Below are 24,077 nucleotides of genomic sequence, written 5' to 3' on the forward strand. Positions count from 1 at the left end.
CCAAGCTACCATGTGGTTCAGCACATGTTAATTTGAGGTTTGCTTGTGCCTTACTCTGACAAGAATTGGAGTTGCAGCTTGACCAGGGCTCACACCCCAGCCAAACAACAACCCAATTTCTCACAGTATTCCTCAAAGATTCTGAAATGCTTCAATTAAGATGCTCTTGAATGAAACAATAGTGCTCCACAGAACCTAATTCTAAATTATCACCATTTCTCTACATTTGAAAGCTTTTCTTCTAGCAAGCGTAGAAGTATATTTTGCGGTGTAACATACATTTTTCTTGAAACGTGTACTTAATTTGTGTACCACATAGCGTTTGCTAAAGCCGATTTTAAAACTTTGCAGCATTGTAAATGTTCTGTAGTGATATTCAATTTAAACCATGCCCAGATTGCGCCTGGCGCCAGACCCTATGCTCCTTTGCAGTCCTGTTCGCTTTCCCTGTTGAGTTATTCAAGGAACAAACTCTTGCCAATTAACACATCAGGTAAGAATTCCTCTTGTGTTACTTTGGAGCCTCACTGAATCTTAGACACCTTGAAATGGCAAAAATACAATCTAACACTCGCAAATTACACAATTGGCTCTAACAATCTAAGCAGTTTAGCAGAAACTAATACGCAGCTAGACAGAATACCATTGCCTGTACACTACTTAATGCTAAATTGTTAATAAAGAACAAAATTTAATTTGCTGACTTTTTACATGCCCACAAGCTTGATATCGCATTTATATCAGAAATATGGGCCAATTCTACTTCAGGCCCTGATCTGATTTTTGCAATCCCACTGGGGTAATCTGTTTTTAGACTGGACAGAGTCGGCATGAGGGGTGGAGGATTGGTGATAATTTTTTGCGATCAGTTCACTGCCTCCTTCTCAGCAGCACCCACAAATCTCCAATGTGTGGCACTCCTGTTCTAAATAGAGGGAACCAAACATTATACAAGCAAAGGCTTACTGCTTATTTCCCCCAGGCCCCTGATCTTCTTTCAAACAGGCCCTTAGACTGCTACTTGAATCAAGTTCAAACGTATACTTTTTTATCAGTTTTAGGAGACTTTAATTTTTACTTACAGAACACTGCTGACAAAGACTCTAAATTTGTAGTTGATACTGTGGCTAGTTTGGGCTTCCACCAACTCATGTAGCAGGCCACATGTTGGATCGCAAGAGCAGTTATGTTTGAACTTAAAATACCCTGCATACAGTCGGTAGTCAATACTTCCCCCATTGCCATAAAGGGTTGATCATGGCAGAATATTGACTCTTCCCAACTTAACTTAGTGCTTTCCAACTCCAAGCCTATTGTCATCAAAGATCTTGAGTCAGCTATATCGGACTACGCCACTTGGTTAGGCTTAGGGATAAATCTACTTGCACCAGAAAGAACATATACCAACTAGGGAATTACCCCGCCAGAACCCTGGATATTCCGACAAACTCAGAGATTAGAAACAACTCTGCCGGAGACAGGAGGGTAGGTGGAGAAAGAACTATGATCCCCTGGAAAGAGACACTTACGAACAGTCTATTGGTGACTGCAAAGCCTTGATCACAAAGGAAAAGACTCTGTATTTCACCAATAAGATTGAGATCTCTAAGAACTCTTCTAAAGAACATTTTAGGACAGTTAAGAAACTTGCCAATCTGCGTGATAGGAACAATACCAACTGTACCCAAGCTTTTTGCAATACTGTTGTAACTTATGTTTAACTGCTGCTCAGCCAGAATGAGTGTGGCGTGGAATGTTGGATGGATGGAATGTTGGATGTCTGTGAGTGTCAGTTGGGTATGGGCTGAGCAGCAGGGTGGCTGCTCCTGGTAAGGTTTCCTAGTTTATTGATGTAACAACTTAATAAAAGAATGTAACTAATCTATGCTAGAAGTCCAGACTTTCTTTTGATTACAACATTTTGGCGATGATCCCGAAGGAGAATCCACGTGTGCCACCTAAAGGAAACTGAAAATTACTTTACAGAAAACTTGACTGAAACAGAAACTTGAAGTCCAAGGAAATCATAAGGTAAAGGACTTTTTACGGAAATTAAAAATATGTATTTAAGGCTATCCGGCACCTGAACCCCACCAGTGACCCTGTCATCGGTCGCCCTAAAACCCAAGCGTGCCAGATCCAGCTGTGCTTATCAAGGGCAAAGTGCCACTAATTGTATTATTGAAACATCTTATCGAGGGCAAAGGTCGGGCCCTGGAGTTTTCTGTTGGTGTTTAGCAGTGATGAATTGTCAAGTGAGGGCAAAGATCGGGCTCCGGTATAAAGTGTTCACCATGAGATTAAATTTGAAGATTCACACTTTTAAATATGGTGATTGGGGGCAACGATCAGGCCCGGTGCAATGTTTAGACTCATTTCTACTTTGAAAAGTGATGGCAAAACTCTTAATCACGAGAGTATTGCTACTTCGAAACCGTTGTGTGAGGGCCAGGATCCGGTCACAGTGTTAGGTGACTGGAAATGTCGTGACCGGCTGCAAGGATTGTAAAGTGTTAAGTGTCCTGCTCTGTGGTAACCAGCGGTTCAATAACATAATCATCTTTATTTCTCAAAGCTACGGTCTGTAAACGGTGCAAAGGTTTTTACAGATCTCACCCTGATGACATTGTAAACGCAACTGCTGACCTGTCATCTCGCAAAGCAGAAAAAATTCTCGCTCATCAAAACATGGGAGACTTACCCAAGTGAAGAATGAGAAGTGAGTTGTGGAAAATGTTAGTGTTCCTTATTGGCATTAAGACTGTTGACAGGAATGAGGATTTCCAGGATACAGAGATGTGAAAACAACATGAATAAAACATATGGCAGCTTCGTCCGGGTTTGATGCAGGAACTCATGCAGATTTGATGAACAGCGCAGGTGGAGCGCAGGTGGAACTGTTGGATATTGTAAGTGCTAAGTTTCCTGCTTTGTGGTATTTAAGGCATAAGGCAGTGGCTGTTATTGGATTACTTAATTGATCATTTGTAAAATTACATAAAAAAAGAAAGCACTGACCCCAACGGTTTCAGCCGTGCTTACTGACCTTGGAATCAGCGCAAGCCCAGCGTTCTTTACACGCATTGTCCTGCAGCTTTCATGCTGTACTGCATGGACGGGCTGACGGCCACCCGGCTTAGCATCATGAACGTGCCGCCATTTTGTGGTTGTCTTTAGCACACGAAGCTTGAACCATTCTTTAGTGTCCTGACTATTTTCGCGTCCTCCGTTCAGTTTAAAAAAAAAATATTTTTACTCACTTTCAACAAAACCTTATCAGTGCATCTGAAACGCATATTATTACTGATTTACCAATCGGAGGTTAACAGGTGACCACCAGGGTCGGATTGGGATCACAATTTGGCCCGGGCACTGACGAGAAAAGTGGCCCACATTTGCTGGGCGTGACACACATTTGCGGGGTGTGGCCCACATTCGCGGGGCATGGCCTACATTCACGGGTGTGGCCCACATTTGCGACCATGCCCTTTCATGAAACACACAAGGAATGTAAGTGGTAGGATATTGTTCTTGGGAAGGACACAGGGCCAAGGTGAGAATGCCCTACAAGCTGAGCACCAGAAAATCAGACAAGCCCCTTTCTATTACCAAATTTTTCCCAGCCCCTCCAGCGCAGGAGTATCTGAAAACAGCATGGCCCCTTTCTATTACACAATTATTCCTCAACCCTCCAGCGAAGGAGCATCTGAAAACAGCATGGCCCCTTTCTATTACACAATTATTCCTCAACCCTCCAGCGAAGGAGCATCTGAAAACAGCGAGGCCCCTTTCTATTACAAAATTATTCCTCAGCCCTCCAGCAGGAACAACTAAAAAAAACAGCGAGGCCCCTTTCTCTTAAAAAATGATTCCCAGCCCTCCAGTACAGGAGCATCTGAAAACAGCGAGGCCCCTTTCTATTACACAATTATTCCGCAGCCCTCCAGCACAGGAGCACCTGAAAAACAATGAGGCCCCTTTCTCTTAAAAAATATTACCCAGCCCTCCAGCACAGGACCATCTGAAAACAGCGAGGCCTCTTTCTCTTAAAAAAGCATCTGAAAACAGCAAGGCTCCTTTCTCTTAAAAAATGATTCCCCAGCCATGCAGCCAGAAGCATCTGAAAACAGCAAGGCCCCTTTCTATTAAAATGTTATTCCCCAGCCCTCCAGCGCAGAAGCACGAGAAAACAGCAAGGCCCCAGCTATTTGTAAATTACTCAACCCTCCCCAGCCCTTCACTGCCTCAGGGCAATGGCGGAAGGAGAGGGGCTAAAGCAAACATATAGCTTATGGGCCATCCATGGGGCTAGGGGGGGACTAAGGTGAAGATGTTGCAGTTCCCCACATCACCTGGCCCTCATAGTGAGACCCATTCTTCCTCCCTACTATGCCCTGAATGAAGGGCCGTTGGCAAGGTGTGAAAGCAAACACTGTTTCTGGGCTGCGTGGGCCCCAGGGGGCCGAGGTGAAAACGGCTCATAGGCCTGAGCAACACCTGGTCCCCTGGGAGGCTGAATCTGGCACTCAATCACCCCTGCCCAGCCCACCATCAGCATGATTGCTTTGCAGGGCAGTGGGGTCAAGGAGAGGCCACAGCTGATCATCACTGAACTGGAACGGTTCGAACTAGAGAATCTCCCCCATCAGTTTGGTCTCCCCACTCAGAGGGGAGCTTACAAATCCAGCTATAGGCTAACTAGATGCTCTCCCCCGTCGGTTTGGTCTCCCCCTACGGGGCTTATGGGAAGGGGGAGATCAGCCCGATGGGGAGATTAAAACGATGGAACACCAGAAGCTGCTTTCCTCTCCCTGTCAGGGCTCTCTTTGGGCTGGAAAAGGGGGAAAAACTGGCCCACACAGTGTACTGAGACAGCGGCCCTTCGGCCCATGCCCGAGTGCCCGCAGTGCCAATCCGCCCCTGGTGACCGCTACTTCTAAAGTCTGCACCCCTCGCATCGGAGCCTCCATTACGCAAAGGTATTTACTGTAAGTCATTGTTTGTAACTTAATAAAACAGTCAAGAGCTTTAACAGCTTGGCAACAAGAACAAATTGTTCCCTGCCTAGAACTAGGACAGCGAGCCCAAGAGTGAGTCAGTCAGCCCAGTATAGAGACAAAGGTCCCAGATATAGAAGTGAGTCAGTGATTCCTATAATTGGGATAAATCTCCCAGAACCAGGACCACGACAGAGACCTTGACTAAGAGTGTTATAAGAAGCAGAGAGCCCAAAGCAGGGACAGTGATCCTAGGAGGTAGAATCCAGAGTGGGCCCAGAACCAGGACAGTGATTCTAGTAGCTAGTGTCCAGAGTGAGCCTGGAACCGGGATAGCGATCCCAGAAGCTGGCCCATGGAGCCAGAATTTGAAGGGGACAAAGTGTAAATGAATTTGAACCACGACAGAGAGCCAAGTCCCGTAATTGGAATTGGGAGGGGACAAGTGCCCCAGAATATGAACCACTATGGATATTGTGTATGAGGTGGCTGTTGGTGTTAAGCAACTCATTGGTTTGAGTCGTGTATGAGATGGCTGTGTTCTGTTAAGTCACTCATTACTACATATTTGTTGTGATTGACGGTGTGTGAATAAGTCACCCATCGACGTAGTGCTTGAATTTGAACCACGACGTCCCATAATTGGAATTGGGAGGAGACAAAGGCCCCAGAATTTGACCACAATTGATGTTGTGTATGAGGTGGCTGTGAAGTGTTGAGCCACTCATTGGTTTAAGTCGTGTATGAGATGACTGTGTTCTGTTAAGTCACTCATTACAAGATATTTGTCGTTAATTGACAGTGTGTGAATAAGTCACCCATTGTCTCAGTGTTTGAGTTTTTAGGTCGAGGATTCCGTCGCACTGCGTAAGCAGTGGGCGGAGCTCCGAGATTTTATGTTTCTTAGTGTAGGGCAGTGTTCCTCAAACTGTGGGGCGCGCCCCCCTCGGGGGGCGCGACACCATCTCAGGGGGGGGCACGCACTCCACCATAAAATGTTACATTCCTTTGTCTTTCACTGTCCCGTGTCGTTACCCATTTTAAACGGGGATGTATGATTGGAGAACTCTGGGGCCCGTAGGAACGTCATCACTGACGTTCCACCAATTAGGGGGGACTGAAGCAGAGAGGTCAGGAAGTGCCGCGAAATTTGCGTGCAATACAGATGCTGAAGTCTAGTCCGCGCTGCCTTTACTTGGTTACTGTCGCCTCACTGTAAAGTAGTGTGTGGAAATCAACATCAACAGATAGAAGGGCCATTCAGTGCTGCCCAGTTTTCGAAGTCCGGGCCACGACATGCGGGGCGGGGGGGGGGGGGGGGTGAGGAGGGAGTGGGGAGGTGGGGGCGGGGATTCAGTGGTAACAGAGGATTGGAGGGGAAAGGGAGGGGAATCGATGGGGCACGACGTGCCCATGGTTTTTTTTTTCATTTGGAAGAGCTATTAGGTTAATTGCTACAGCTGAAATGCTGTTACTTTTCCCTCCTATGGCACAGGCAACCTGGTAGTGCGCTGCTCCAGCCCTGCTGCTAAATAACCCAGCGGGGGGCCTGCAAGTGGCCCCTGTGCGTCATCATGTCATAACTGCGGACAGTTTAGGCGAGACTGTGCTTGGGACAGTGCAGCGACGGGCTCAGCTGGAGGGAACAGGAGATCACAGCGGTAATCAGAATTGCATTGAAATCTACAAGTCGCATTATAATTTGTTTAATAAAACTGAAAGGACAGGTCACGCAATTGAGAGTGTTTACAGTGGAGTGCACAGAACTCCAGAGGTCATCTGGATCTTTACAAACTGTTTAAAACAGTGCTGAGGGTGGCTGTGTTGTACTTGACATGTACTGCCTCGTGCCCGTGGGTCAAGGAGTCACCTGTTAGTTGGGTATTGCAATGGCTGGAGTCTGTGCAGACCGTCTCTTCTAATACTAAAAAATCGAGAACAGGGTCTGCCACTAAGCCTTTGCTCAGCATTCCCAGGCTGTTCATTTCTACCAGGAGGTGTACATAAACTTTGTTACGTTATTCTCTTTTTCTGTGACATGCAGACAGTTTAATTGCATATCACAAGCAAGCACCCCTCGGAGGTATTCTACATTGCTGTGCACACTTGATTAATTCTCTTAAATTAATTTTTACGTATGCTGTATACATTTCAGAGAAGAGCACTTTTTTAACACATAAATATGTTAAAACATGCTCTTATCTGAAATGTATACAGCATACGTAAAAAGCTGTACAAAAATAAGATAAATATATCAAGGACTGAGTGAGCTACATCAGTCTTTGTACTTTGCTCATACTTATGCTGCTTTTAGTGATTCTTGAGTCGCTTGTAAATACTACGTTCCTAAACAGGGCCAAGAGATTCAATTAAAATTGCACATAACAAGAGACCTGCAGTACAAACACCACTGCAGCTGTGTTTCTGTGGGAAGGGTTTGCTTGCACTTGATCCTCCTTTTGCTAGGGTCGTGATATTAGCTTTTCTCCCTAAAAGAAAATTGTGTGATGATATACCAATTTTTTCTTTCCACTCCACTCTCCCACACATCAGGTCTGCTGCCTCTGGTGGGTCTTGGTGTGTTTTAAGGCCTCTACTGGGTAGCCAAACTTTCCTGTTGATTCTGATGTCTAAGGTAATTAGATTACTCCATGTAAGTGGGGCCAATGCTGTAGTCCTGAGATTTTCTGTCAGTTCAAACAATGCGAGCCACGACTGCAATTACCAGAACGCAGTAGATTAGTTGTTGAATTAGTTGTTGAATGAAAGTTTACAACAGGAGCAAGGCAATCCTTGATAACATGGGGTTAACTTGTCACCCTACTGTTGTCTGTCATAGGATCCCTGTTTTCTCATCTCTAACTACATTATAGTATCCCTTCCCTCTATCCCTATATACCGGATGGAGTTCTACCTCAAACTCTTATGACTTCCAGAAGAAAGTAGGCAGCCCTCCTCACCATTGAGGCATCCACGCTGAACAGGTACGAGCATGGATCTGTCAACCTGCAGTCACAGAAGCATTGCTTATGGATACAGAGAGTTGTCAGAAGCGGCTGGAAAACTTCTCCCTCTCATTTTTCCTTCATTAATGTGCTGGTCAAACTGGGTCTAACAGCAACTACTTTACTTTCAGCACTGATCTGCAGAGTCACTGTCAATAGAGCCTTTAGCTCTGTGACAAGCTGCCTGCGCTGGAGTGATCTGATGCTTGCTGCAGGGCTGGGCACATAGGCACCACTCGCCAAATGGGGAGGACTGTTCAGTTAGGGTTAACTGTTTTATTAGGGTTGAGGCTGCCACAGTAGTCTTGAAATAATAACATACAGCCTGGCTGTGACCTATGTGTGTCTCAGCCTCACTCTCTGGTGTCATTTCTAATGTTTAAATTACTCGTGAGAAAGTGTCACTCATAATCGTTGAAATGTCACTCATAATTACATTGAAATTATGAAAATGTCACACATGGCAATCTGAAACTTTGGCAGCTATGCACCTGTCCAGGTCATGCAGCCTGGGAGCAGTGTGTGGAGCAATCCATTACCTCACCAGGGGCCGACAACGGCATCTCCAGTACTGACGCTGCTCGAAGAGCAGGTCAAACACACCTGCTTCAGTTTTTTCAGCTTATGTTGAGTTAGATAGGTTAAATAAGACATGCACCAGGGCAGACATGGCACAATTTCAGAGCAGGGGAGACTCCCTTGCCTCCCACTGCAGCTGAAATTACTTGGTTCATTGCTTTCAGTTTCAGCAGAGGAGTTTGCCTCCCACCTCACCATGCACTCAGGTGGGCGGTCCTACCACCCACACAGCGCAGACAGTTAATGTACCTGCTACAAAGAACATGTACCATGGAGATCAAAGAAGTGAGGGGAATATGTACAAGCCCCTATCACCACCACAACGTCATAAAAAAGAACTATGCAATCATTGCTGGCTTGTGCTTTTAGCATACCCTGCTGACAAGTTGAAAAATTAAACTCCTCAAATTTGTTCCTAGAAAGAGCTGAGATCACTTCTTTTACCATGAATAAAAGAATAACTGCATTCTAGAAGAAGCTCAAATTATGGAGAAGACTAGTTGAAGAAGGCCTGTTTAAGCAGTTTCCATGTTTAGTAGATGCTCTTGAGGAGACTGAATACGAACGTCCAAGTGTTGCTGAACTAATAAAAAATCACTGGACGTCTCTCAGGGACAGAAAGTTGTGTTTTTGACCTGTGTAATACGCCTGTCATTTAACAACACCCACTCACAAACCTGCAGTTTACCAAACACTCTTATTGTGTGGAATATCTAGTGTACCAGATTCCGGAAATTTCTGTCAGGTGTTGGGGGGTGGAGGGGGGGGCCCGACATCCAAAAAAAATCAGCTGGGGGGGCTCAACCTATAAAAGTTTGAAGACCTCTGGTGTAGGGGGCTTGAACCCTCCCCTCTTCTCCATTGGCTGGACTCGTAAATGCTGGCCAGCCATTGGAGGAGACGGGCGTCACTCCCTTTAAGCCGCCTCTTTTTCGGATTCGGGGGCGTGTTTTTTGCGTTCTTTCTATCTGTGACGTCATCCATCACTCAACAAAAACACGCCCCCCCAGTCTGAAAAGGACGGGGCTTAGCTTAAAAAAATGGCTGTTATACTTCTACTTTTCTTTGGTTGCTACAAGGCTGCTGTTTGAAATAATCCAAATAGGAGTATGCATTTTCTTCGCCTCTAATCATTAAAAGAATTGAAAATTCTAGTTCATTAATTTAATAATCATATAATTTCTTTCTGTGGCCACGACTGATTACTAAAATCAACATTGGGACAGTTGCACTGTTCGGATAACTACAGTTTATCCAGTTCTCTTGTTGAACTTGACGCACTTGTCTCACCAGACTGGAGACGTCTGTATTTACGACTTCCATTTTAATATGTATTTCTTGCGATAGTGCACGGTAAAATGGCTGCCATCCGGCACAGTTGCGCTTAATTTTCTGCTAGTTCTAGTTTTTATCCACAAAATTGTGAACATCCCTTAGAAAGTCTCGCGAGGGCAGCTACTTTTTGACGTCATCATGCTGTGTATTTCATTAAAACGCCTACCACCACGAATCTTGTAGATACAGGGAAGTAGGTGTTTGTTTCTTTTCTCAGGTCGTTTAAAAGAAGTTTGTATTTCCATATATTCTACTCCGAGGTAAGATTGGTCGATGTACATATGTCTCGCGTGGGTTGTATTGTTGTTTTTGTATGCGTATCATCACGTTCTTTGAGCTCATGCCTGACATAGGATCAGAAGTGATTTGGGAGCCGTTAGTCACATAGTTTATTACTGCGACATTGTTCTGTGGTTTGCCCACGCGCGCCGTTTTGTCATTCGTTTTTTTTCTCCATCCTTGCTTTCAGACAGATTATTTTCTTACTGCAGTGGTGTTTAACTCTCACGTCAGTATATGGTGATGAAGTGTCTTTGGGGCTTAATGCAGTGGCGGGGCTCCACGTGTTAGTAGTGTTGGCGTGTCCTTCGTTTGTAGAACAAGCCTCGCGTTGTACTAATTGTGGTCCTTCAAACACAAGAACCACACACGTGCCTGTATTTGGCTATGTAATTTATCGTGTACGTTTAAAAAAAAAATCTTTTTTGTCAAACTAGTCCTCTGACTAGAATGGGGAGATCCAGTTATTATGCAGCTGTTTTGAGAGCAAGGGTACCTATCGGCAACCTTGCCTGTGTGTCTGGAGGAGAATTTCAGGCAATTGGGAAGCCTCCTCCCATATTTTTTATATTTGTTTCTCGTGATTTATAAATGCTCTCTAATTCCACCGTATAAATGTAATCTGTGGTGCAACGTTGTGTTTCATGCAAATGGGAATGTGTTATCACCTGACACCTGCTTATTACGGAAGGCATCCAATGTTTAATGATTTTGTTATTCTTACTGATGAAATGCAATTGACCCTCAATGCACCGTCATATTTAAATGCCATTTTGGAGTGTTGATGAACCTTAATTAAGGAGTGGGTGGCATCGGCGCGAATTAATTCCAATGGTATACGGTGCTGTAATATGCGTGTGTGTGTTCCACAGCGCAGCTTTTACTCGTTATGTTTGATAAATATGGAAACAAAATGTGGCTCGTGGCATGTCGCATTACGGGCTTGCTCTGAACATAGGGACGCCCGCCCCTTATGACGTGTAAATGTGGAGGTTCCTCCACCCTCAACCGCCGGAAGTTGATTTAATTTTCATGCACATTTGGCTTTCAAAAACTCGTTTATATGACATTCCGCACTTTGGCTAGACAGGGTCTGTTTCTTAACGGACCAGACCTCTCCAGCCCATTTGAAGCCCCTCTCGACCCCGACACCTGCTTCTCTTCACAGGAGGGTGCCGGCGCCTCGAAGCGGGTGTTCCTGTTGGCATTGGTTGGGATGCTGGGCACAACTGGCAGAGCCCGAACAGGCTGTGTCGCAGGGGGCTCTGCCCATCGCCGTATGTAGGATGCACATCAGAGGCCCCCTCACCTCTAAACCCCTTAATTGTGAGGAGGGGTGAGGGATAATCGGGTGGAATCCCATCCTCGTGACATCACGGATGGGCCCGGCGGGGGTTCTCGCTGGCACGCGCAGGGGGATTCCCCCATCTGTTGCTTGACAGCTTCCCAGGGTCGGAGCGCTGCAGGGGAGGAGGGTCGCACATCCGCGGAGCGGACCACTGTCCGTCCCGCCGCTGGGTAGGAGTGCCCTGAGTCTGCCAGCGCTAGGTGCCAGCCTTTGCTCTTCGCCTCGGTGGCACACATCCCTCTGCCACCAAGTCCACCAGCTTCCTCTCTCCGCCTTCCCGGGGCCAATGTGAGTACAGAAAAGTTATGGAGCAGAAGTGATGGGAACTGAGGGTGGTGGGGAGGAGGTGAGGAAGAGGGGAGGGGGAGAGTGAGCCGAGCATACTCCGAGTGCTTCCTGTGCAGGAGTGAGGGATATAGCTTAGCTGGGTCATGAACACTGCTGCTGCACACTGCATACCCCAGGTGGATATCCATTAGTGCAGCCGGTGCAGTTGCAGCAGGGGCCAGAACCCTGATTATTGGAAGGAGGCTGAGGAGGTTTGGCAATGGAACAAGTGTGTACTGAAGTGGAATACTTGTATGCAGTGTCAGGTGAACAGTACCGTGCGCATACATGCGTACACTATGGAAAACGTATGCACCTCTGAAAGTCAGGTGGGGGTCAGCGCATCACATGTCAAGGATAGACTGACCCTGCCCCAGCTCCGCCGCAGTGACTCAGAGGCACCGCTCTCTTGTACAATCTCCCTGTTAGCTCGCTTCTCCACCTCTGCTCTCTCCGTTCTTTTTTCGTGTACCCTCCATGACGTCCTGCTCACTCGACTATAGAAATCCCCTTCCCACCTATAAAGGGCTGCACAACTTTTCTTTAATTCTGAGAAGTGCTGAAGCGGGAACTTGTGACCTCACAAAGAATACTAAACAATGCTGCATGAAAGGGTGATTGGACCCCTGCCCAGGACGCCAACGCCTCCTACGTGCATCGTTGACTTCTGTGGTCCAATTGACCTCACCATTCCACTCTTTAACCACACGTCCCCAGGCCTATTGGAAGCGACCTTAACAAATGTCCGAGATATGATGAAGACCGAGGCCTGTGTGTGTGGGGGGGGCTCTGTATGTGTGTGTGGGGCTGTGTGTGTGTGTGGGGGGGGCTCTGTGTGTGGGGGGGGCTCTGTGTGTGTGGGGGGAGCTCTGTGTGTGTGGGGGGCTCTGTGTCTGTGTGTGGGGGGCTCTGTGTGTGTGTGTAGCTCTGTGTGTGTGGGGGGGCTCTGTGTGTGGGGGGCTCTCTGTGTGTGGGGGGCTCTGGGTGTGTGGGTGCAAATGCAATAGGTCTCGCATATGCAAGTGATTAAGCTATTGGCAATATAAATGACAATGCCATTTATTTATGATTTTTAAAAAAAGAAAAAAAAAAGAAATGTCATGAGCAATGCCAATAGCTCTACCTTTAATAATTCCAAGACCATCGCATTGTAAATGCTTGTTATGTATGTAGGTAAGTGAGTGTAGCATGGTTTTATTTTTATGTTAGCTAGCGAATATGTGATGCGCCGTGTTGTTGAGTGCATGCAGTAGTGTCTTCAATGTGTGGTTTCTTCATTTATTATTGATGTAACAACTTAATAAAATAATCTAACTAATCTATGCTAGAAGTCCAGACTTTCTTTTGATTACAACAAATACCCTTGGAGGTTCTTTCAGGCTAAAGTGGGGGATGTTTATAATACCTTTGCTGCAAATAGGCTCTTAGCCTTAGAATCTCAGGATGATAATATCTTGCCCATTAGTTCAGAAATACTGTGCTCTTTCTCCTTGTTTAGCACCTAACAGGCGTTAAGCTTGGACAATTCTACCAAATCAGGTTCTCCTTTGAATCTGTGCCCTCCAAAGATTATACATCTAGCACCTTAGATCATAAGTACTTATCTTGTTAACAACTTTAATTATATGATCAACTCTGGCTACTTCCCCAGAGGATGGAAAAGAACTTCTATCCTCCTGCTTGGAAAAAATCTAATCTTACCCTTCAAGTTCCTGTTAGCTATGGATCCATCTCACATCTCCTGCCTAAAATAATGGAACAAGGCAATTAACCTAGAAGGGTCCTCCTTTATAGACGTCAATAATCTACTTGATTCCACAGAGTTTGAATTTAGGAGCAAGCACGGTGCCGAGTCACCACTGATTGTTGCCTGAGAAGATCTAAGGGCCTCCGTCAACATGGGAGGTAAGGCTGCTCTTATTTTATTAGATCTCTCAGCGCCATTCGACATGGTCCATCATGAGCTGTTGAATGACCGTCTTTTTAATATAGACATTAAGAGAACAGAACTCGCTCTCCTGAAATCCTTTTTTGTCTGAGAAGGAACAATTCATTGCTCAGAACAAATTTGTTTCTGAAGCTTTCTTCCTGCCTTATGAGGTGCCTCAGGCATCTTCCCTGTATCCCACCCTTTTTAATCTTTGTCACTCCACTGGCTTGTCAAATCTGTTGGATTCTCAGTAATCTCGTATGCTGATGGCACACAAATTGTGGTGTCAGTATCTAACAATCCAGACAATACAGTTGCCAGATTCAATAGCTGCATATGGCGAATTGACAACTGGATGAAAACTAATTAACTTAGGGAAAACGAAGGTTCTTCTCCTTGGCAATGACATCTCCTTCTGGACTTCCAGTTGGTGGGCACAAGAACTAGGTATGCAGCCAACCAAAGCGAGGAAAGTCCGGAAATTGGCGATTGTATTTGGCAATAAGATTGTTTTTGACGATCAGGTCAATGCAGTGACTTCTTCAGCCTTCTTCACCTTGAAGGTTATTAGGAAAGTATGTGCTTTTATTCCCCCTGACCTTCAGAAATCTACAGTGACCGTTCATGTCTTATCCAAATTGGATTACTGCAATTCACTATTTTTAAACCTGCAGCGAAGAATCCTCCACAAACTCTGCAGAATGCAGCAGCATGTCTGCTACTGGGGGATTTTCTAGACACCAATCAGCCACTCAGGATTTAGACAAGCTGCACTGACTGCTCATTAGCAACCCCCTCCAGAGCGCTTTGATCCGCTACAGCCAAGTACATTGTCGTTCCCAAGTTTAAACAAGCTTCTTGGGGTAACACAAGTTCCATAATCTGTATGGCCAAACAGTGGAACTCTCTTCCTCTTAATCTGAAAGAAAGCTCAAATGTCCCCTCCTTCAGAAAAACGTTAAAACATGGCTCTTTCGTTAAATAGCCGGATTCTTTGTCATGCCTTCATACAGTAGCAGTGCCAAAATGCCCCTGGGTAATCGAGTTTTATAAATATACATTTCATTTCAATTCATTCAATCTCAGAAGAATGACATGATGACATTCACCTGTTTAAATTCAAGCCCCATGTCCTGTGGATTTTAGATTCTTCTTGAAGGTGTATATCATATGCCTAATTATATAAAGACGCATATTGTTGCATGTTTTGCAGCTGCATTTAGCACTTCGTATCATTGATGATGGATTAAACAGAATAATCAATAGCACTTGCTTTTTTTAACCTGTGGATGTAATATGTTTTTTAACATTTAAGCAGCTCTACTGGATATGGCTGGTCAGAACACTGAAAAAGTAAAACATATTTATGTTTTAATGATGTGCAGTTCTAAATTCACACAACTTCTCTTTCAAAGGCAAAATCATTTCGGCATATCTTTATCTCTGTCTTTTAACTGATGGGAATTTATTGGCAGGCTTTTATTTCAGTGGGTGTGTTACGGGCCCCTTTGCTGTGTTTCTGTATATCGGGACTCATCTGCTATCAGCTTCTAGCCCTTGTTGCCTTCACACCTTTCTGTGGACATATTAAGTACCCATATCAAAGCTAGTTCTCTTTCTTGAAAGGGAAACTAGTAGATTAGACAGAAGAGGGATGCAAGGAATACCTGAAGCGACCAAAGAGCAAAGGAAGGCTCCTCTGGCCAGTAAAGGGGGAATACTGATGGCTGCAGCCGCAGCTGCTGACGGCATGTGAGAGGGAGGGTAAGAGCCCAACGACCATTGCAGACTCGAGGATTCATATGGTTCCCCTCCATAATGAGGACAAACCATAACGGAGGAATCTTTAGATCCACCCAGCCAGAGGCTGACAGGGAAATTTAGAAATCCCAAAGACGAGGTGGGAGGGTTTGGGGCCAGCTTGCAGATTTTTTCTTCATTCCTCTTTCTTTTTGAGGTATCTCCTTAAGTGGTGAGTCTATCTGATGTCAATCCTCCTTCTGTGGAAAACGGTGAAGGTCACGTGCATTTTGCTTTCCTAGCAAGAGACAGCATCTTATTCAGTCGACGATCTGGAGTGTGGGAAGTCCTGGCTCATTCACTGTCCCTCCCCTTACCCCCATTTTGGCTTTTGAATATGTTCTCCAGTCAGTCTCTGAGCAATACTAGGTATTTGCTTACTTATGTATGCTCTGCTGATCCGTGTTGTAGACAATCACTGGTTTATTAGATTTTTTTTGTTTAATATGATATAAGTATTGTGTAATTGGACTTAAAATTATTTAAAATGAATTATCCTAAACTTTGCAATACATCAATATTTTAGATATTGACTTGTAGTATAAATATCCCTATCATTTGCACACAAGAAATGCACAATATGGAAGAAGATATTGGGAGATAGGAGATTTTTTTTAACTCCTCTACCAGTGGATTTATACAGTATGTAAAAGCTTACATTTGTTTGCACAAAAACAGATCTCGGTTACCCCGCTATACAAATCCAGTTGCCAAGATGTTCTATGAGATTTAAGTAGTATCTCAAAGACATTAAATGACTTGGAATGAAGATAGAAACAATGAACTATTATCACTAAATTAATCAATCAATCAACATTTGTCTTATGTAAAACATTACAGAACATCCTCCAGAACATCGTTCCACGATTATATAATAAAACACTTTGTATAAAAAATAAAGCTATGTAAAAACAGTAGTTATAAAAATATTTTTTACACATCATTATTAGTGATATAAACAGTCCATTCTCATTCCTTTATATGCTAAACCACTACTCGTATGAATTGCTCCCACTTTGGTTGGGCATCTCTATTTCTTATGGTTAAAAACAAGGACATCCACGCAGCATAACAAAGCAGTGGAGAATGTAGTAGGGACATATGCAGAGCAGTTGCTTGGCAGCTTTCAGAATTCAAAACACTAAAGAATACAATACATCTAGGCTACACCCTAGAGAAACACTTACACAAAAAGTGTAGTTGATTGTGAGTCAAATGAGGGCCTTTCGACAAGGGACTAATGATAGGGAATATCTGAAAAGATCCAGCCTTTCAGGAATGACCATAGGTTATGCTATCTTTTCACCAAGCCTGAAGCTTGTTATAAAGTAGCGCTTGTAAGGGTTGTTAACGTAGTTAAAATATGCTTCAAGGCCAGTGGTTGGTTAGGGATGTACGCTCTTACGGAGTTCTTACTTAACTCCCAAATACATCTCTTTAGATGCCTACTTTCCATAGATTGCTGTACAGCAATTTCGAATTGCTTTTTAGGTGGAGCCTGTAGCAGCGCATGCGCTGCTTGCTCGACTTTTAGTAAAGGGGTAAAAAAAAGTGCTACCAGATGCTGCCATGGCCAACGTAGAGCTTGAGTGCATGTGCGTGGGCGCGCGCTTTGCGTGCCTCTCTCCGCGCTTCAATTCCCTCTCCCTCCCCCACCACGGATCTCGTCACTCTGCTGGCCTCATTAAGTGCATGGCAATTGCGATCACTTTCACTTTCGCACACAACTCCTGGGCTTCTCTTGTTGCATTAGTTTGTCAGTTCAAAGGTCAGAGTAAAAATGACCCTCGCCAATGCAAACTTGTTTTATCTTGTCCCAGGTGTATACTCTACCCATCCAATGGGTGTTATGCAAGATAAGGCTGACAGCTGATTGGCTCTTCTCAAACCCCTGCTGTTCTTCATTTCGGGCATTCAGGAAGCTTTCACACTTTCTTACTGACGAGTCTAACATCAGACTCCCCTGTCCCATTTGGAGCTCCTAAGCCTTAGATAAGCAGTTATGTCTACCTGGGCTCTGCTTGTCAACGGAGATACGGTCTCGTGCACCTCCGCCTGTGCGCTGGCTCTGCTCTGTTTCTTCCACACACATTGCCTGTTGTGTGTGAGAGGGAGTCCTCGCCAGGACACTGGCTGTTCTGCTTTCAAGAAAAGGCTTCTCTAAACAGGTTTATATATTTACGGTTATACTATCTGTTTCATTTTATTTGTATGGATGCGCACTCCAATGAGAATTCGCTAAACATAGTACCAGAAACTGCAAATTTAAGTTAGTTATTATGGTAAGTTCATGGGAAATGCATATTTTGTCGCTTTGACAGCAAACATATCGGAATTAACATCTCCTTGATGCTCTTTGGCTTTTTCTTGGGATGTATAAGCTTTTCTTTAGCATTACTCTATTTCTTTAAAGGGGCTATTTAGTGAATGATTTCCCAATAGGTCTTACACCCCAAACGAGCTTCATCAAACATAGACATTTCAGAGCCTTTACTGTTGGATATTGTGGATGATGTAGATGTGGGTTAGGAGAGATTCAGCCTCTTAGGAATCTGGTTCCAGGCAGAGGGCAGGCTTCCACTAATGATGCAAGAACAGCCCTTTATAGGTCTCACCTGAGACAGTGCATGCTCTGTCTCTTGCAAGACGTTTTGTTATCTTACAGGAGGGAGAGGTGCGGGGGGAGGGCTTAGAGGCCTCCCGTTGCTTACCAGTGGCTGGTTTTATTGTTACTCTCATTTTTTTTTATTATTGGTCAGCTTCCATAGGCTTCCTTCCTCATCCTCTTTGACTTTGTCCCTCCCCTGGAGAATTGTTGTATTACTTGTATCCTTCCACTGCATATTTTCTCAGGTGCTAATTTTATAATTTTGTTAAACACTCTACAAGACTGGGTTTTTCAGCTATCTCCCTTTTGTACTTCTCCCCCCGTATTCCTCTTGCCTGCTGACCCGCCTTTGTCCATCTGCTTGCCCCAGCTCCTCTCTCCAAACCTCCACTGTCCATCTACTTGCCCCCAGACTCTCCCGCCCATTCTCCGTTATCCCTCTGCTTGTCCACTGACCTTCCCTGCCACCTTCCATTGTCCGTCTACCATCAACCTACCACCAGCCTACCATCTCACCCTTTGTTGTGTGTGTGCTCCCTTCATTGCCCATCGCTTGCCCGGAGCTACTCCGACACACCCTCCATTGCCCATATGCACGCGACCTTGCCTCCCGCCTTTAGTGTTGCCTCCCTCTCTCTGTGTTGCCTCGGGGGAGCTATAAAAAATGCTATGATGTGGCTAGTGCTGGTCACATCATAACACTTTTTAAAATTACTTTTAGCCATGCTGCAACATGCACTGCTGTACAACATGGCTAGAAAGCATTAGCAAAGACAATTGTGTTAGTTGGTGTGACCTATTGGTTTTGCAAAAGTTTTTTTCATTCTGACCGAATACCCACAGAGTGTCTTGTGTATTGATTTTTACCACAGTATAGCTCAGAGGGGAAACAAGAAAATCTGTGAGTGTCTAAGGTTTAGAAAGAAATGTATGTTTAATAACAATAATATTAATAACAATAATGATAACAGTAATGCTATTAATTATTATTACACAGGATTCCACAAACTGACTTGAATGTCTGCTCTTAATTGACTGATGATACATTTAGCCTTCTAAATGAGACTTGTTTTATCAACCTCTGTTAGGACAAAGTGGAAGTGAGCTCTGCTGGGATTTCAATCTCTGACCTGCATTACCACATATGTTTCTGCAGTGGTTTAGGAACCATTCATGGAAACTGTGCAGAGAGGCGAAACATTAAGAAGGCTAAAATTTGGGAACTCGAGACTCAATGAAGTGAGCAGTGGTGTCGCCATGCTTGAGTGCTGATGCAACTCACTAAAAAATCATACTACCTATAAAATTATGAATAAGTGTTTGCGCAAGCACTCTGAATGTATTGCAACACCTGAGAACAACCTTCCAACTAAATAAGCAAAGAAACCAAAGAGGTAAAGCATTACTTACGTTATAAAAAGTAATGCATATGATGCTTACTGATTTGCCAGGGCCAGAGAGTCTTAAGAATTTGGAGGGAGGACAGCAGCTATCAACAGTTTATCAATGTGGGAAGTCTTCAAAACTAAAAAATTCTCTCCTTATGCTTGAGAAAAGCTTTGAGTTTGTCACTTAGGGCCTTAGTTTGAAATTGGCAGGCAGGCCACTCCATCATATATTTGGTGGTTATTTGTCCCCTGTAGTATACATTCAATGTAGCCTATGGCACTTATATTAAGGTGGACAGGATATCTGCTAGTTTGTGACACAGTATCCCATCTGCCAAACTTTAAACAAGCATTGGCATAGCCAATAGGTCTCGCTTTTGGGATCTTATACGTTTTTAGCCATGCAACAGTTGATGTTGTTGCACCAAGAATATTGTGCTGCATAACTAAATACTTATAAGGTCCCAAAAGCGAGACCTATTGGCTATGTACAATGCTTGTTCCATTTGTCCGGAGAACAATAAATACATCACGTGATCCAGTTAAATCGTGTGATAGTTGTCAAGAAAGATAGTTGTAGATTTTGCAATTTAATGGCATTGCTATACTTGGAACAAGAATTAAGCATTTCATTCAAAACAACAACAGGTGATCAAGGATGTATCACCCGAGCAGTACCTTGTGCATATCTTCATACTTCAGAAATAGAACATTGGAGTCCAAGTGGTGGTCCCAGAATTCCTGCACATGTTCAAACCATGAGCCATATCCTACTGCAGAGAGAACAAAGATGATGTCAAAACAGTAACAGCGATGAAAGCTTCATGCCTGACCGTGGGCGCTACAATGATGCTGTTATGATACATTCCATGACAAGGTTAGTATGCAAAGCCCTTACTATTAGGATAGTGATTATAGCGGGAGGGGCCTTATACTCAGAAACAGGCTTGGATGGATTGGCCCTAGTGAACAGGCGAAGGCAAGCTATAACCCCAACTATTTTATATGAAATTGGAATAATGAATGAGCTGGTCGCTGTATTGTGAAAAAATTAATACTAGAGTAATAGTGTACTTTTATTGTCTCAGTGTTTCTATTGCATGCACTTCTTAAACTACAGAAACCATACACGTGAGCTTAGACCTTTGGTTATTACTGTGGGCATAGTTTGTGAATGATAGCAATAGCCGTATTGAACAGACGTATTAAGTAAAACTGGTCCAAATCTATTTTACAATATTGTAGCTGTTGGCATAACTGGGGAACTTTGGCAGATTCTATTGAATGGCATATTTATACATTTTCACCCAGTGCAAAAAACAAAATAATGTTCACTCTACCTCTTGTTTACATAATGATGAACATTGCAGTTTCACTCAGTTACAGTCGTAACATTTGCAATGTTGTGCATAAAATAAGTCCAAATGAGTGTGCATATTTTTTGCCCTGGTCCAACACCTTTCAAAAATCCTTTTAAATATTTAGGTTATTGATATTATTCCTAATTCCAAAGAGCATAATACATTTTCTGCATGACGAGAGGCATTGAGACTAATCCTAAACGATGATCCTTGTACCTCATAGTTTGTAAAATAAATGTTGCAGCTGTCCCAACGTCTATGCAAGAGCCAATATCCCATGAATACATTGCAGGCTGAAGCCTATGCAAACACGCCTGTTGTAAGAGTTATCACACTTTCAGGTGCCAGCCCACAGGTTCGCGTAGTCGTATATCAGAAGTCTACTCTTTAAGTCCTTCCAACGCATATGTACCAGAGCTAACCAATCCTCTATTCTACCTTTCATAAATATCTCCTCCAACGATGGTCCAGTGCTTGAAATCGCAGACCATTTTGTAAATCTTGAACAATTGTTTACCTTCCACTAGATTACTATCCTGAACTATTGTGTTTAATGCCAAAGCAGGCATGTACGCAGTGATGCTGTAATAAAAACTCTGTCATGCCCCTCACTAACTACACCAGGATTGCTCCTGAACTCTCGGGTCCTCATTGCCTAATGAAGAAATTGACAGATTAAACATTATGCACGGGACATTTTGACGATAAGGTTCGATCAATGATGTGTGAGACTAGTGTGGTAATGAAGCCCTCATTGAGGACTTGTGCTGTATCGATTTGAAACTGATTTACCTGCACACCTCTTGGGGACGCATGGACAGGCCCATGCAGATTGTATATCAGTGTTCTGCACCCCATTTAGGCAAGACATGATTTGCTGTTATTTCAAGTATTGGCTTATTAATACCTTGTCTGTCCAGAATAGTGTGAACGATTGGTGACACGTTACTACTGTAGCACAATCAGCAAGTATAAGAAGTGTGTTCCTATTGGCCCTACACTAAAAACTATAAATCTGCTATGTTATCGTGTCAAGACAAATTTTTGGTCAAAATATCTGACATGCGTGTAAGTGCTTCCCAGAAATTGATGGTTAGCTCATGAATTAAGGATAAACATAAGAGGGAATCCTGGATAACTAGGCACAATCGACCAAATCAACTGCGGGGTCATCAGACTCTGCTAGCACCTCTTGCACCATGTCTCTCCAGTAGATTGGAACGACTGGAATGAATTGTTGATTTAATGATTTAAGTGTCTTAACTGTATGGGTGTAGGGAAAACCATGACTACATGGTAATATGACCTAAATCTAGAGCGATGACTCCTTTCTGACAATGGATTCTTATGGATAAAAGTGCTATATGAACAGCACACACATCCCACTAAAGCTAAAACATCAGACTTTCCAGGATGTCAAACCCCACTAAGGGGTAATCATTGGCATTACTTGAAAACAGTAATTGTATATAGGGGGTGCATAACTGCAATTTCACTGGCAAATTTTCAGATGGAAAAGTTTCAACTTAAAATACATGCAAAGTTTATCACCCTTGTCACCTTTGTAAATTTCTGGCAAAATAATGTTTCTTTCTTGAATTTTTTTTTTTTTACAGAAGGTTATCCTTATGCACATGGTAGGTTTGTTTGGATTTTTACCACACACTACCTTATATGGTATATTTAATCGGTGATTTTTGTTTTACATACAGTTGAAATTCATGGCACTGGTGGAGTTTTAAAAAAAACTTCACAAAAAACAATCTTTGCAAATTCAAACACTTGCAATAATAACGCAATAATAATGTAGTGAAAGCTTTCACCTTGCATGTAACAAACCTGCCAATAAGAAACAAGGGAAATAGGGTACAAGACATCTATCCAGTACCTCAAGGACTCTCTCAACACTAGGATTATAAACTCTATTCACCTTCCATGAATCCATATTTCCAGCTACTTCCAATCCGTGATAGATTTCGAAGGGGCAGTAATTGCAAAGAATAATGAAATAATTTACCGTGAGATGCACAACGGGTTTGGCCTAATTTATTCATAGGTCCAGAAATGCCGCAAAGCATTCAATTACCAGTGCAAAGGTTTAAATAGTTAAAGACAATTCGGGGCATGTTGACCCTGTTTCAAGTTTTCCCACTTGTACTTCATATAATCTCTCTCATTCATTATAATTTCACAATTCAACCTCTCTCTGATGTGTGCATCACACTTTCATAGTTCTCTTTTCTTCTTTTTGCATTGAACTATAGCAACAAAAAAGAAAGGTTGACAGACTCAAAGGTGCATGAAATTAGGAGCAGGAGCCATTGATTATTAAACCAATATCCATGGTGATAAAGGATAATCTATAAAGCTCTTGATACATGCAATACAGAAGAATGAACAACATGAAACAAACCAATTGACAAGAAGAGTATCAAGCTATATATGTAGTGTAGTGACATAGAAATGGAAGAGATTGCTAATAGCAAAGGTAAAAATTAACACAAATGGCGCTCACCAACTTGAAACATGCTTGATATCACCCAGGCGCTCACCAACTTGAAACCTGCTTGACATCATCCCTTTAAATAGTTGAAGTGATTTTCCAACTTGGCAAAATTTTGCACTGGCAATATAACTGTTTGAAACGTCATTATGTTTTTTATTATTTAAGAGGTAATGGTTTTCAAAGTTATAGCAACGAAAAATTGAAAACATTGGGCAGAATCATCCGACTAACCCTGCAGCACTTACTATCACTCAACTGCACTTTCATGCCAAGACCTTTGTATTGCAGCAACATCTTCCATATATAAACCTGATGGTCTGGCAAACCAGCACATATATCATATAAGGACTATAACACTTGTTTACATACGAAAGACCAGGGACAAGGATGCTCCCAAAACACAGAATCAAACATTGTGGCTACCAGTTCCCAGATTCACACATTTTACTTTATTTTTGTTGCAGAGAGAAATCTATCAGTCTACCAAGATTAAGCATGTTCCCTATAACTCACTAATGGGTCTTCAGTGTTGATGATCAAGCAGGATGATATAACTGAACTTTTTCATATGTGTGTGAAAGGAAAAGGAGACAGAACTGAAGATTCCTGACACT

General features: G+C 43.3%; 1 protein-coding gene across 1 annotated transcript in view; it reads right to left on the reverse strand.

Moving 5' to 3' along the window:
* The window catches only part of SULT4A1 (sulfotransferase family 4A member 1), a 154,797-nt gene that overhangs the window by 18,004 nt on the left and 112,716 nt on the right, over window positions 1–24,077 (reverse strand). The window contains exon 5 of the mRNA XM_086922306.1: window positions 20,275–20,369. Within this exon, the coding sequence (XP_086778432.1) occupies window positions 20,275–20,369 (95 nt within the window). The remainder of the gene's footprint in view (window positions 1–20,274; window positions 20,370–24,077) is intronic.

Source organism: Lissotriton vulgaris, chromosome 1_1 (assembly GCF_964263255.1).
Source record: "Lissotriton vulgaris chromosome 1_1, aLisVul1.2, whole genome shotgun sequence".
Classification (NCBI taxonomy): Eukaryota; Metazoa; Chordata; class Amphibia; order Caudata; family Salamandridae; genus Lissotriton; species Lissotriton vulgaris.